The sequence below is a fragment of the Sapajus apella genome, unplaced genomic scaffold, assembly GCF_009761245.1.
Source record: "Sapajus apella isolate SASKATOON/1434 unplaced genomic scaffold, GSC_monkey_1.0 scaffold96, whole genome shotgun sequence".
Lineage (NCBI taxonomy): Eukaryota > Metazoa > Chordata > Mammalia > Primates > Cebidae > Sapajus > Sapajus apella.
In genome coordinates this window covers 1368772-1383978 of record NW_022437036.1, presented here as the reverse complement: position 1 = coordinate 1383978, position 15207 = coordinate 1368772, and the positions used below count along the sequence as shown (strand labels likewise).

Sequence of the window (15207 nt, the reverse complement as noted above, 5' to 3'; positions counted from 1 at the left end):
CTCACTCACCCCTCTCCCTGGGTGCCCTGGAGCCCTCCCCTCTCCTCACTCACCCCTCTCCCTGGGTGCCCTGGAGCCCTCTCTTCCCACACTCACACCACTTTTTTGGTGCCCCATGCTCCTGGGCTCTCCTTTGCTGACCTAGCTCTGCCTCTACCTGGTGTCCAAATGTGCAGGTATCCCAGGCTCCCAGCTCTGTCTCTCTACCTGTGTGGCTCTGAACAGGGTCTGTGTTGCTCTCCCTGCTGGGCATCAGCCTCCTGGCTGTACCCCAACCATACCATTCTAGACTCTGTCACCTCTTCTCAGTGAATTACCCTGTTACCCCACTTAGGCAGCTGCTCGCCCTTCCTTCACACCCCCCGAATTCCACCATCATCGTTGACCAAAGCCAGCTCACAGCCTCCCTCCCAGAGGCCCTGCCCTCTCCAGAGCTACTGCCCACTCACACAGCCCCATAAAACCCGTCCAAGTCAGAGTGTGGGTGTCCCTTAAGATGGCTCCGCACCCCGCCTGGGGCTGGCCACACCTGGCCTTTTTGGCGCACTCATGCCAGCCAGCGCCACCCCACCGGCACCCGTGACCTCCCCTCAAGCCAAGACTGAGCTGGCGGAAGAGCAGGGCTTGCCTGCAGCTGGACGCCAGTTCCCACTGCCTTCGGTCGGGCTGCAGCTGAACTCACCCTCTGCTCTGTCCCAAGGACCCCAAGGCGTGCCCGGCAGCAGCAAAGACGGCCAGGACGGTGCTCCCGGTGAGCCTGGGCCTCCCGGGGACCCGGGGCTTCCAGGCGCCGTCGGGGCCCAGGGGACTCCGGGGATCTGTGACACCTCAGCCTGCCAAGGAGCCGTGATGGGAGGGGTCAGGGAAAAATCTGGCTCTAGAAGCTCATAAAATCCATCGGAAGGAAGCAAGCAAGTGACGAGGACGCCTGACAAAGCAGAGTGGCCACCAAGGAGCGGGCGGTGTGGCAGGCTGGCCACGTCCGGGAGAGCGGGCTGCCGCCCAAGAGCGTGCCTCAGGAGGCCCGCAGCTAATCCAGTCTGCAAGCCCAGCGCTTGCAAGAAGGCAGGGTGTATATATAGAATGTTTGTACAATTCCGTGAGATGAAACATCTTCAGTAACTTGTTTACATAGCATTGTGTAAAGACTATGATCTCATCCCAATAAAACGATACATTAAATCTTCAGATTAATGACTGGCTACAGAGTAACAAAAAATAAAGAATTTAATGTACAGTAAATCCTCTCCCATACAAAGATCTAGTCTGATGTTACTGTGCAAACTCACATCTCCAGTCAACAGTATTGAGCGCAGGTGACTCTGGCACGCTAGCGTCTACTGGTATTATCTGTTGTCATAAATAAAGCCACTCATTTAAAAACTCAATTCCAAATACCAGTGTATTTCACCTAAGTAATGACTCTCGATAGGAAAATGAGTGGGCCTTTAGGTAATCTACCGAGATATTTCATTTGTGGGCAAAAGAGCTTTAAAGCAAGTTATCTGGAAAATGTTTAGCAAAAAGGTTTACAATGGTCCTGCCTGTTGCAATGCAGCACCATGTGACTCAAAATCATTACGAAGGGGTGTGATAGAACCAATAAAATTTCCAAACTGTTTTTAGTTAACAATTTAACTTGTTCCAATTGCTAAAGGGGCATATTTAAAATGTAAATAAGATAAATAAAAAGCAATGTACCTTTTCAGACTACAGAAAGTACAAAGGATGCTAATGTTTAAGTTATCATGTTAAGAAAACATGATGGAATCGGGTAATTGAAAAAAATACTTACTAATTATCAAGATGGCTTCCTCCCCAAGTGGTCTAAGAGGACATTAATGGGTAAGTATTTGGTTCTAGATAAATATCTTTAGAAAATGTGCTCTCAAAGTCCCTTCCGGAGTCCCGTCAGCCTGAGTCACGTCCCTTTCGAGTCAGACTATCGGAGCAGAATTCCAGGGCTGTGGAAAACATGCGTGGGTCACAAAGGAACGGCTGTTCATTCCCAAAGGATTCCTTCAGTCCGATCACTTGATCTCCATCGGGGGGCTACTCTGCAGACTGCCCTGTGCAGGGCAGGTCCCCAAGGAGTCCGGTCTGGTCAGCTTTAGCCTTCGGCCAGTTTTACCGCAAAATACACTCTCAAATTCCTAAAGTTAAGAAGTGGTTGTTAATATACTGAATTCATAGACGTGAAAACTGCTGTCTTCCAATGTGCAAAAGGTTTAAATTAAGAGCTATGTAAATGATTTTAAAATACACTGTTTTAAGGCATCATTCACAAATTCATGTCATCCCTCACAAGGGGGTTTATATGATAAACAGATTTCAACATTTTTTTTTCAAATAGCGGTTACACTGTACATGTATTTTTATTTAATTTTTCCAATACGCAGAATATCTGGCCTCACTGTATTGATTTTATTGTAGTAAAATATACATCACATGAATGTTTCAACCATTAACAGGCTCTAGCTAATAAATGTGTAAACCCAGAATTTGAGAGAAAGTAGAGTGTAGATATTAAATGTGTCAGGCCAGGCGCAGTGGCTTGTGCCTGTAATCCCAGCAGTTTGGGAGGCTGAGGGGACTGGATCACCTGAGGGGAGTGGAACACCTGAGGTCAGGTGTTCAAGACCAGCCTGACCAACATGGTAAAACCTCATCTTTATTAAAAATACAAAATAATCTGGGCATAATGGCACATGCCTGTAATCCCAGCTTAGGAGGCTGAGGCACGAGAATTGCTTGAACTTGGGAGGTGGAGGTTAACAGTGAGCCAAGATCATGCCATTGCACTCCAGCCTGGGCAACAAGTGTGAAACTCCATCTCAAAAAATGAATTAAAAAAAGTTTCAACCATTAACAAGTCAGGGGCATCTACCCCCATCCTACAGTGACTCACTCCCTTCCACACTGCCACATACTCAGGGTTCAAGGCCAGCACGGTGGAGGTGCTGCCCGCTGAGATGGTTCTGTCCTCGGGGAGACCCTGGTGGTACCCTGCCGGCAGGGCAGGGACAGGTGGGCTTGCTCCCATCACACCACCTCTTTTACAGAGGCCTCAATTATAATGGTGGGGTCTCAACTGTGGGTAACCCCCAACATGCGCACCGAGGATGGACAGCTGTGCAAACCCCAGGCTCAATTAGTTCCTGAAGAATATCTTAGTTTATAGTGTTATTACTCAGCTATTTCCTTTACATAATCCTTTAAATATAATCTATATTAGCTTATAGAATTACTGCCTGAAGTATAACTTACTGCTTACACAATCATACTTATATCTAGCATACTTAGTTCCATATCATCTTTCTATATAATCACATAGAAAGCCACGTCCTTCTTGAAATCTGGTGTTCGGGAGTTTTGTCTGCAGCTTGTCCTGCTACAGCTCAATCTCTGCTCACTGCAACCTCCAGCTCCTGGATTCAAGTGATTCTCCTGCCTCGGCCTCCCGAGGAGCTGGGACTACAGGCACACACCACCACACACAGCTAACTTGTGTACTTTTTAGTAGAGATGTGGTTCCACCACGTTGGTCAGGCTGGTCTCGAACTCCTGAGCTCAGGTGATCCGCCTGCCTCGGCCTCCCAAAGTGCTGGGATTAAGCCACCGCACGGGGCACAATACTTTATTTTTAAAACAGGTCATGACATAGCATTTGCCACATACAAGCTACACACGCTCTGCAGCTGAGAGGCCCTCCAGTGGCATGTTCAAAAAGAGAATGAAAATCCATAGGTAGGCCAGGCACAGTGGCTCACGCTGGTAATCCCAGCACTTTGGGAGGCCAAGGAGGGCGGATCACCTGAGCTCAGGAGTTCGAGACCAGCCTGACCAACATGGTGAAACCTCGTCTCTACTAAAAGTACAAAAATTAGTCGGGTGTGGAGGCGGGCACCTGTATTCCCGGCTACTTGGGGAGGCTGAGACAGGAGAATCGATTGAACCTGGAAGGCAGAGGTTGAGGTGAACTGAGACGGCACCACCACACTCCAGCCTGGGCAACAGAGGGAGACTCCGTCTGAGAAAAAAAAAAAAAAGTAAACCCAGAAGGATTTAGGTATAAAGAAGCACGGTGTCTGCAGCTATCAAACAGCTCCGAAAGCTGCCAGAAGCTGGGACTGACAGAGAGAATGGAACAAACTTGGACCAGCCTACAGAGAGCGCTTCATATACTGTTCTTGCAATTTTTCTGTAAGTTTGAAATTACGCCAAAATTTTAAATTACCAAAAGTAAATAGAGCCATCTAAACCCGAAATGTGCGGCATTCTCTAGACAACTGGCCTGATTGCTTCGAAGCATCAATGCCATAGTAAATAGCTGTGGGAGGGATTCTTGCAGCTCAAAGAACCTGAAAACCATCATCAAATGCGGTGTATAATCCATGGCTGGGTGCTGGGCTTCGGGGAAGAAACAGCTATGGAAGTCATTTTTAGAACATTTTGGCTGGGTGTGGTGGCTCATGCCTATAGTCCCAACACTTAGGGAGGCTGAGGCAGGAGGATCACTTGAGCCCAGAAGTATGAGCCCAGCTGTGAAACGTGGCAAAAACCCCATTCCTACAGAAAATTAAAAAATTAGCTGGGCGTGATGGTACACACCTGTAGTCCCGGCTACTCAGGAGGCTGAGGCAGGATTCCTCGAGCCCAGGAGGCAGAGGCTGCAGTGAGCCATAATTGTGCTACTGCACTCCAGCCTGGGAGACAGCAAGACCTTGTCTCAAAAAAAGAAAATTAAAAATTAAAATTAGGCAGGTATGGTGGCAACAAAAGAACATTTTGGGCAAATCTGACTAGTCTGTGCATTACAGGATACAAAAAAGACTTATCATCTTGGTGAGGCGTGATAATGGTGCTGGGGTTACATGGAAGGCCTGTCTTTTGGAGATTTTTTTTTTTTTTTTTTTTTTTGAGACAGAGTCTCACTCTTGTCACCAGGCCGGAGTGCAGTGGCGCAATCTCAGCTCACTGCAACCTCCGCCTCCTGGGTTCAAGTGATTCTCCTGCCTCAGCCTCCTGAGCAGCTGGGACTATAGGCGCCCACCACCACGCCCAGCTAATTTTTTGTATTAGAGACGGGGTTTCACCGTGTTAGCCAGGATGCTCTTGAACTCCTGACCTCATGATCTGCCTGCCTCGGCCTCCCAAAGTGGGGGGATTACAGGTGTGAGCCCCTCTTGGAGATTTATGAAGAAATATTTAGAGATGAAGTTTCATGTCTTTGAAATTGTGCATGTATACAAAGTAAATAGGGTAAATGTTAATCGCTGAGACAGAAAGATGAGCGTACAGGTGTTCACTGTACTTCCTCTGTTCACTAAGAAACTAATGTGAAGTGAATCACTGGTTGCTGGCTCCGCCCCACCCTTGTCTGCACCCCCGCCTCCCGATGTCCCCACCTGATGCCCTCAGAATGCCGAGACCCTGCTTCTGAGTCTTCCCTCTCAGTAACAGCCCCATCCACACAGCCCGAGGCCAAACCCCAAGTCATCCCGACACCTTTTTCCCATCGCATCCCTGTCTGATACTGCCACAAACACAGGCAGCCTCGTGCCCTTCCTCCTCCCCAGGGCCATCACCTGGCTGCCATCGTCCAGCGAGCCACAGTGGGGTGATGTGGGTCAGGTCTTGTCACTCGCTCAACCCTCAGGACTTGGGCCTCACCAGGCCCTAGCCTGTCCCAGGGCCCTGCCTGGCAATGCTGGCTGGCAGGCAGGTAGGCACTCCTCAGACCCTACTGCCCCCAAGCCCCAGCTGCCAGCTCCCCATCATCACTGGGTCTTGGCTGGGCACCTCCCTCAACCACCCAATCCAAAGCAGCCCCCCTGCCAGGTTGGCTCACAGCAGCGTCCTCCACCCGCAAGGCCCTGCCCCCACCGTCTGCATATTTCCTTGTCCCTGCCTCCCTCTGTGCCCGAGATGTCTCTGTCTTGCCCAGGGTACCCCAGCACCCTCAGCAGTGCCTGGTTACCCTGGAAAAGACCTGCTGAGTGAAATGTGTACTAAAATAATGCAGAGAAATCGCTTAAAACTCTCATTATTGCATCTTTAAGAACAAAAATATGCATGCAAGTAAACGGGAAATCACAAAGGAAACAATAAGTACCCATGTGTTTTGGCCTTTTATGTTCTAATGCCCTGAGAAAACGGTGAACTGACTTGACTTCAGCCTATTTCTTGGTGGGTCTACTAATGTGACCCAGAAGTAATCAGGTTCAATGTAATTACATTTCAGAAATATTCAGCAAACATCATGTATGTAAAAGAGCATATCTATAGCATTTGGTCTACTTAATCTTTGACCATACAGTTAACGTTTTTTAATTTCAAAAATTATAAATGCCTTCGTCCTACGTGAGTAAATTATATGATGATTTACTAACAGGTACACAAAGCCAAAACATTAAAGCATTTTTTAAAACATAAAAGCTTTATTTTATCAAAACATACCAACAGTCTACCTCTAACAATAATCTTCAAGAGTAACTGAATCATAAACAACCATAAATGATCCAATTAGAATACATTTAACTTAGTATCACTTTATAATGCAATTAAATGTATAATAAAAATAAAGTATGCAACTCACAAGATGTGAATGTCACATGGACACAGAAAAGAGAGACGAGGTAAGCCAATACGTGGCGCTGAAGTGAAGAGACCCTCACTCAACAGAGCCCAGCTGTGGGGGGCCTCTCTCCAGTCCCCCCATGACAAAGACACAGGAGCCCTTCTTTTGAGACAGAGTCTCGCTCTGCAACCCAGGCTGGAGTGCAGTGTCACCCTCTTGGCTCACCACAACCTCTGCCTCCCAGGTTCAATGATCCTCCTGCCTCAGCCTCCTGAGCAGCCGGGACTAGAGGCTCCCACACGACCAGCTGTCTGTCTGCTGCGGCAACCTTAGCTCGTTCACTAGTGAGACTCCTGCCTGAGTCCACAGCAGCAACTCCGCCACAGCTCTGACCAGGTACAAAGTCAGGACACTGCGTATGTATTTCACTAAGGTCTGCTCACTCCTGGAAGGTCAAAGAGCCACTCACCCTGCCCACTGCAACACTGAGACCGGGACCTGGAACTCGGGTCCCCCCAAGGCAGGGCCCAGAACCAGTCCTGTGACTGACACCTTCTTCCTTTTGGACCACCGAGGGGCTGACAGAACTCCCGCATTCAAACCACACGTCCGGTTCCAGCCAGGCATGGCGGCTGGCTGCAGGCCACTGCCATGACCACACAGAGAGGATCAAGGCAGGGTGGCTGCCCCAAGGGACTGGAGATGTTGGCGCTAACACCCCAGCTCCTCTGAGTCACCCAGTCCACAGAAATACATTTCTTACAAACCTTCTGGGCACACTTGAGGTCCAGATCAGACTATTTGACACTTACCTGCATTTCTGTTTTTCTTTCTTTTTGGGGGGTGGGGATGGGGCAGGGTCTTGCCCTGTTGCCCAGGCTGGAGTGCAGCGATACGATCTCAACTCAAACTCCCGGGCTCGATGGATCCTCCCGCCTCAGCCCCCTGAGCAGCTGGGACCACCGCATACGCCACCACACCAGGCTCATTTTTGTATTTTTTGTAGAGGTGTTGTTCTTGCCATGTTTCCCAGGCTGGTCTCAAACTTCTGGACTCAAGAGATCCCCCTACTTCAACCCGCAAAGTGCCGGGATTACAGACATGAACCACTGTGCCTGGCCGGTTGTTGCTCTCCTAATCCCTTTCACAGGGTTTTCTGAGGGCAAAAGTCATGTCCTACACAACCGTCAGGCCACACTTGCTACCTGACAACTGACTCTTCGGTTATTTACACACTGCAGTGTAATACCCAAGGCTGTGACTATTACTTTAATAAATAACAAGTTACATAATTTTTTTTTTTTTTTTGAGATGGAGTCTTACTTTGTCGCCAGGCTGGAGTACGGTGGTGCAATCTCGACTCACTGCAACCTCTGACTCCCTGGTTCAAGCGCTTCTCCTGCCTCAGCCTCCCAAGAAGCTGCGATTACAGGTGCGCAGCACCACACCCAGCTAATATTTTTGTATTTTTAGTAGAGACAGGGTTTCACCATGTTGGCCAGGATGGTCTCAATCTCCTGATCTTATGATCTGCCCACCTCGGCCTCCCAAAATGCTGGGATTACAGGTGTGAGCCACTGCGCCCAGCCGACAAGTTACATCATTAACGAGCAGGGCTTTGTTCATACTGGACTTCGTATTTGATGCTCAATTCCAGGAAACAAAGGACTGTTTGAATTATCCTTAGGAAAACAGAGGGACATTGATAAGGAAAATTTGTAAAATTCTGAAAATCCACCTGGCCTAACACTAACCTTTTTAAGAGAATCTCCATGTCTTTCCTGGATATATTTCAGGAATGCTGTGGTCCACTGCAGAGTTGTGGCCTTATCAGTCTCGGCATTGCAGAATGGGACTAAGAGATTCAACTCATCACAGCAAATGCGGATTCTGCGCCTACAGTCAAAACCCAAAGTCATCACCATGAGAGGCCAGAGCAAAACAAACGTGTAAAGTGTTTCTCTAGGACTGGAGGGAAACAGAGCTCAGGAAGCCTGGCCCCTGAGTGCCATTGAGGCAGCCATCATCACGGGAAGCCCCCCGGCTCTGCCATGGCCTTGTCTAGAGGCGGCCACTGCACTGCCTTCGGGATGCCAGAGCATCCTTGGGTGCCACTGCAGCCCCATGTCCCACATACTCCCTGGAGTTTCCCTATTTAACTTCTCACAGGCCACGTTCAAGTCTCCGGATGAGGGATGGCTCCAAAGGCCCTGAAGCTGGAAGCAACATTTTGTGTCTGCTTTCTTTGGGCAGATTACTCTCTCATTCAAGACTGATATTACTTGCCCCTCACGGGCCACATACCCTACTGCGAACTCACGCACAGCTTTCAGATTCTGAGAGGTCCCGATTCAAAACGGATCACGGCCCAACACTCTGTTAAAATCCTGAAACTCAGTCTTCGTAGGGACACTTTAAACAACTTGAGTCTTGCTATTAGACGGTTTCTTAAACTTTTACATGTTATATTCAGTAACACGCAAAGTCCTAAACAAGCAGATACTGAGCAACTGATTCAATATGGCCCCGGCCATTCATCTTCACTCCCATACATTTAGAATTTTAATGAGACTTTGCAAGGTCAAAGCAGCAGCTGGACTTCTAGGCATTGAGCCAAACTTTTTTTTTTTTTTTTTTTTTGAGACAGAATCTCACACTGTCACCCGGGCTGGAGTGCAACAGCGTGATCTCAACTCACCGCAACCTCCGCCTCCCAGGTTCAAGCGATTCTCCTGCTTCAGCCTCCCAAGCAGTGGAGATTACAGACCCACTACCACACCCGACTGACTTTTTGTATTTTTTTGTAGAGATGGGGTTTCCCTGTGTCGGCCAGGCTGGTCTCGCACACCTGACCTCGAGATCCGCCCGCCTCGGCCTCCCAAAGTGCTGGGACGACAGCCCTGTGCCACCGCACCTGGCCTACTGAGCCAAACACTCTTTATCAGCTCATTGAATTCTAACCACAAGTTTGTGCAGTAGAGCTGGAGGGCAAACTTTCAAACTATCAACACAAGGTCTAAGGCTTTCCACACAGCAGGTACTCAATAAATGTCTGAAATAAACATCAGAGCAGGTGCAATGCCCTTCATGATTCACAGTAGGTTCGGGGAAGTCCTTAGTCTGTGTGGTTAAGTATCATAAAAGTTATCTAGCTAGCTTTTTTCTTTTCCTTTTTTTGAGACGGGTCTCACTTGGTGGCCCAGGCTGGAGGGCAGTGGCATGATCATGGCCGACTGCAGCGTTGACCTCGCGGGCTCCAGCAATCTTCTCACACCTTAGCCTCCCACGCAGCGGGGACTACAGCTGTGCGCCACCGCCACCACTAATATTTTGGTTTTTCTTTAGAGACGGGGTCTTGCTATATTGCCCAGGCTTGTCTCAAACTCCTGGGCTCCAGCAGTCCTCCCACCTCGGCCTCCCAAAGTGCTGGGATTACAGGTGTGAGACACTGCACCAGGCCCTAGCTAGTTTGAACAGATCCCTTGAAAAGAAACTGCCTTGCCCAACATTCAACCTTGGAGCTTCAAGCTCCAGTACTTGTCTCACTTGCTGCTATTTATTTCCTGAACGTAAAACAGAAACTGGTACACAGTACCAATACTCAATAAATTACATAATTAATTATAGATTAGGGAAATGTTGCATAAAAACCCAATTATAATAGAAAAAAATTAACCACTCCTTACATCTACACAGAAGGATACCACAAATAAAATCCGCAGACAAAACCACTTAAATAACAATTTTAACCTCCTCCTTCCCAGCAATCTTAAGAAGAACCAGGCAAAACCTGCAGAACCGCTGGCTGGTAAGCAGCACTTACTGTCACTGCCTGGCCGCTCTCCTCTGAAAAGCCTGCGTGCAAGGCTAGCCCCCTACAGCCTGGGAGCCCAGATTCGGGGAGATGAGTTAAGAACGGCTCACAGGACCTGCGCTGTGCAAACAACATGGCTGACGCTGGACCCCCGCCTTCCTAATGGGGGACAGGCCTCTGGTTTCTGTCGAGCTCTCCTCGTTGGCAACACCTCACCCACGTTTCCAGACCACACAGCTGGGGGCATTGGGCAGCGTGCCTGGTTGCACAGTGTGCTCTCAGAAGCTGGCACCCGGTCTCCTGCCTCCTCCCCACGTGCCTTTGCGATCTTGCCTGGCAGCCTTTCTCCTTGACAAGTCACAGCCTGAGAGTGACTGCACGTCCAGTCCCAGGAGTCCTCCTAGTGAGCAGAGAGCCTGGCACAGTCTGGGGGATCCCTGATCCATCTGGGAAAGTTCATGGCGCTTCTACCTCCTCTCCTCCCTCTGAACACAGAAACAGCTAAGGGTTGTTTTGTCTGTGATAACCACGCCTGACTAAGGTAACCATATGCAAGTCAGCCTGAGGAGCCGGCGCATGCATTACCTTCTATCTCTTTCCATTCGGTTATGCCTCTCCCTACGCTGAGACCTTCCTCCCTGGGGCCCGCTCTGGGCCTGCTCCCCCAGGTTGGACTGTGAGGACTCCGAGGACGGCCAAGCGCCCTGCGTGGCTGCGGCACCTTCGCCCACATTCTGAATCTCTCCAAGGGCTCTTCGTTCTACATTTGTGTCCAACTGACGCATTCTACTCCGATTCCTCTTATTTAGTGCTTGTTTGCATAGCGCTTCTTCTTTGCAAAAGAAGAAAAAAAGCAGTTTTTAATTTTTTATTTTTATCTCAATTAATGCTGAATATACTTTTGGCCTTTTCAATCCAAGATATAAACATTACTGGGAAAGCAGCACGAAGTGAACCAGGCTGTCCGACTGCAGCCGCTCGGTGTCAGCAGGACCGTTAAGCTCCAAGTCTATTTTATACAACAAGGCTAACAAAAACCAATCGTCAAAGTAAAGACGCCTTCCGAGTGCTATGCAACCAACATGACGTCATCAAAAGTCCCTCTTTTTAATCAGCAGGTGTTAGCTATGAATATAGAAATCAAGAAGTTGTTCACTTTTTCTGAAAGTCAGATGGTTAAAAAAACAAACAAAAAACACCTGGACGCATTTCCTCCCAAAAATATTTTCTTTATATACAATTATTCTAAGAACAAAAAGAAAAAAAATCATTCTGACAATATTTTACTGCAATGCTCAGAAGAGAACAAAACTGAAGCAGCTGAGTTCTGCCCTTGCTTCAGAAGCAGCTCTCCTCCCCAAGGCAGTCAGCAGCACTGCGGGAGCCCTACTGCTGCGCAACACGCCACGCCACACGTGCACACGCGGAACTGCATGCATCAAAGATCTGCAGGCACGCGACTGGCAGGTGTGCGGACGTGCAGGCGTACGCCACACAAAGCACACATTTTGGAAGGATGATGATTTCGGGGGGACGGAGAGAGGAATTCAGTCGTGTTGGTGATATTTCATTCCTTAACCTGAGTAGTCAGCACGAAGCTACCTCAATACTCATCTCTGTAGCTTACCAATGTGAACATCTACTCTGGCATAAAACGCTGTAGGGAGCAAAAGGGAGTGACTGACACAGGAGAAGGCGGCAGCTCTCCCTCCCCATCGTGTCTTCACCAACTCTTGAAAACTGAGTGTAAGGAGCGTTCTTTTAATCAGGTAACTTCACCATCGTTTTCCAGGGCAGAAGGGACTACACAGGTGAGCACAGCAGCGCCCCCAGCAGTGTGTCTATTTCCAAACTGTCCTCGTCACCTTACAGCCTCTTGCTCGTGGCCAGGACCCACCTACTAGCATCCACCTACCAAAGCCTTTCGGCAGATGTCAGCTGCCTGCCTCACTCATGGAGTATAAAATAAGGATAATAAAAAACTATAGGCCAGGCGTGGCGGCTCACACCTGTAATCCCAGAATTGTGGGAGGCCAAGGTGGGCGGATCACGAGGTCAAGAGATCAAGACCATCCTGGCCAACATGGTGAAACACGGTCTCTACTAAAAATACAAAAATTAACTGGGTATGGTGGCATGCGCCTCTAGTCCCAGCTACTCGGGAGGCTGAGGCAGGAGAATTGCTTGAACCCAGGAGGTGGAGGTTGCAGTGAGCTGAGATTGCACCACTGCACTCCAGCCTGGTGACAGTGAGACTCCGTCTCAAAAATCAAACTATAAAGTGCTTTGAGAAACCTGAAGATAACTGGAAATTTATTGAAGTCTATCACTTTACTGTCAAGAAAAAGCCCTCCAACTCCACGTGCCCACACCAAGGTTAATTATCGTTGAGACTCAGAACGTTTACAGTGACATGACGGGGAAGCAGGTGGACAGATCCCTGAGATACACAGACTGTTTCCGGTGTGTACAAACCATCTCTCTCCCCTGCCCCGCAAGGCCAAAGCGCCATCAGCCACAGCGCTTGGTCAGGAGGACAAGGCTCCCTCGGCCTGCCGCTTCGCTGCTTACCTCCCACTTTAATCCAGACTTGCTCAGGCAAAGCTTTGTTTCTACTACCTAACGTCTGTTTAGTGGATTCGATTTCTTGCTGATAACAGAAAGAAAATGCTCTAGGCAATCCAATATCCTGGTGCTTGGCAGCTTCAAGTATAGAACATGAGTTACTAGAACTCTGGAAAAAATGAAGCAACAGGAATTTTATCAACATGTGGCTTAATCTCCTCTTTACTGCACAAATAAAATGCACTTAACAAACATCAAAGCTACTAATATGTGATTTGAAGAACTTTAGTTGCATTGAGGATTTAAAAAGATTCCCATACCACATAAATACTCAACTTTTACAGTTTTTGTTTTTTTTTTTCTTTGAGACAGGGTCTCACTCTGTTGCCCAGACTGAAGTGCCATGGTGCAATTTCAGCTGAGACCTCTGCCTCCCAGGTTCAAGCTATTCTCCTGCCTCAGCCTCCTGAGTAGCTGGGATTACAAGTGTCCGCCACTACCGTCTGGTTAATTTTTGTATTTTTAGTAGAGACAGGGTTTCACCATGTTGGCCAGGCTGGTCTTGAACTCCCGACCTCAAATGATCCACTGACTCGGCCTCCCAAGGTGCTGGGATTATAGGCGTTTGAGTCTCTATGCCTGGCTCAAAAGGCTAAGGTAACTGAAGGAGAAAAAAAAGCACTTGGGACCTAACCAAACTAAGTTAAAATTTACCCATTTAATACAAAAGAGCAAAGCTTCACAAATCATGTTCTTTACCTGTGTCTGTGAAAGACTAGAATTTCCACTAGCGGAGCAAGCATTCGCAGTAAACAGCGGGTAGGTGAACTGCAAAGCAGTAGCTGAGGCGGCAGGTTTATTCTTCACTAATGTTGTACATTTGTTTTGTTGCTGATGAAGAGGGACATTCACTAATTCAGATGGATGGCGAATGAGAGTTACCAAACTGCCAAGACAAAAGCAAGCCCAGAAAGTCAGGAGCAGGTGGCAGACAAGCATCCATCCGCCATCCCAGTCTAACGGCTCTGGCCAGTTTTCCGGACAGCAGCTCCTCTCTCACCCCGGAAACCTCTGTGCAAAACTGTCACCTAGTGCTGGCGGGAAGCAAGCCCGCCTCACCTCCCCGCTCTCAGCACATCCTGACACCAATGTCACTTTCGCCATCCTCCATCTGGCCAACATGGGCAACACAGGTGGGGACGAGCAGAAAACTGCGGACTCAGCCCCTCCGCAGCCATCCCTGGGGGTCGACAAGGGGGCGGCTGCAGGCTGGAGCTTCATTTTAGAGCTCAAAGCCTGCAAAGGCGCGTCGGTCCTTCCCACGCTTCCCTACAACTAGGAGCGCCACCGGCGCCCTCGGCCCCTCTCTCCAGGCGGCGCCACCGGGGCTGTTCAGCTCCCGGGAGGGCCTGCTCCCCGGGGCCCGCACCGCGCACACAGCCCTTCGGGGCGGCCCCAGACCCGGTGGGGCCCGCGCCCCCTGCGGCGGGGAGGGCAGGCTGGGGGCGTGCGCAGCGGGGCCCCCTTCGCCTCCGCCCCGGCCCCGGCCTCCACCCGGGCCCCGCCAGCCCCCGGCCTCCACCCGGGCCCCGCCAGCCCCCGGCCGCCGGGCACGCACTTGTTGAGCGCCACGCCCGGCTCGGGGGGCTCGGGGCCGCGCGGCGCGGGCGGCGGCTCGGCGGGGATGCTGTTGAAGCGGTCCTCCAGGCGGACGCGCACGGCCGGCTTGGCCCGGGCCTCGGGCGCCGCCTCGGGTCCCGCCGCGCCCGCCGCCGCGCCCTCCTTGGCGCCGTCCGCCCGGGCCCGCGCCCCGTCCCCGCCGCCCGGCGTCTTCTCCGCCGCGCCCGCCTCGCTCAGCAGCATCATGCGCAGCTCCTGGAAGTCGATGTGGCCCAGGCAGGGCGCGTCGGCCGCCAGCGCGGGCGGGCACAGCACGGGGTACACGGGCGCCGCGCCCCCCAGCCCGCCCGCCGCGAAGCCGCCCGCGCCCGGGCCCGCCGCCGCCAGCAGCGCCGAGCTGAGGCGCGTCTCGAGCTCGCCGTCGGCCGCCGCCTCCATGTGCGAGCAGAGGAAGTGCTGCAGCTGCGTGAACTCCACCTCCGTCATCTCCACCAGGCTCAGGTCGGTGGTCGTGAAGCTCAGCCCCGGCTCGCCCGGCGCCGCGTCCCCGCCGCCCGCGCCCTCGGCGCCCGCCTCGCCGCCCGCCGCGCCGGCCTCCGGCGGCGGCTCCCGCGGCCCGGGGCCCGAC

General features: G+C 50.7%; 2 protein-coding genes across 4 annotated transcripts in view; one reads left to right on the top strand and one right to left on the bottom strand.

The window, feature by feature from the left end:
• The window catches only part of COL9A3 (collagen type IX alpha 3 chain), a 24836-nt gene extending 23642 nt beyond the window's left edge, over nucleotides 1-1194 (top strand). Inside the window, exon 32 of the mRNA XM_032257082.1 lies at nucleotides 701-1194. Coding sequence (XP_032112973.1) covers nucleotides 701-891 — 191 coding nt within the window. The 3' untranslated portion in view covers nucleotides 892-1194. The remainder of the gene's footprint in view (nucleotides 1-700) is intronic.
• A 15-nt stretch (nucleotides 1195-1209) lies between these two features.
• TCFL5 (transcription factor like 5) lies at nucleotides 1210-15156 on the bottom strand. 3 transcript variants are annotated; one of them, XM_032257086.1, is made up of 6 exons: nucleotides 14578-15156; nucleotides 13719-13905; nucleotides 12966-13128; nucleotides 10980-11226; nucleotides 8335-8476; nucleotides 1210-2153 (listed from the first exon to the last, which is right to left on the bottom strand). In XM_032257086.1, exons 1-6 carry the CDS (start codon nucleotides 15063-15065, stop codon nucleotides 2031-2033), a joined length of 1350 nt encoding a protein of 449 aa, XP_032112977.1. In that variant the 5' UTR covers nucleotides 15066-15156; the 3' UTR covers nucleotides 1210-2030. The 3 variants fall into 3 exon arrangements, with proteins under 3 accessions (XP_032112977.1, XP_032112976.1, XP_032112975.1); XM_032257085.1 differs by having other exon boundaries at nucleotides 10980-11223; nucleotides 14578-15050; XM_032257084.1 differs by lacking the exon at nucleotides 1210-2153 and having other exon boundaries at nucleotides 8095-8476; nucleotides 14578-15080.
• Nucleotides 15157-15207: the final 51 nt, after the last annotated feature.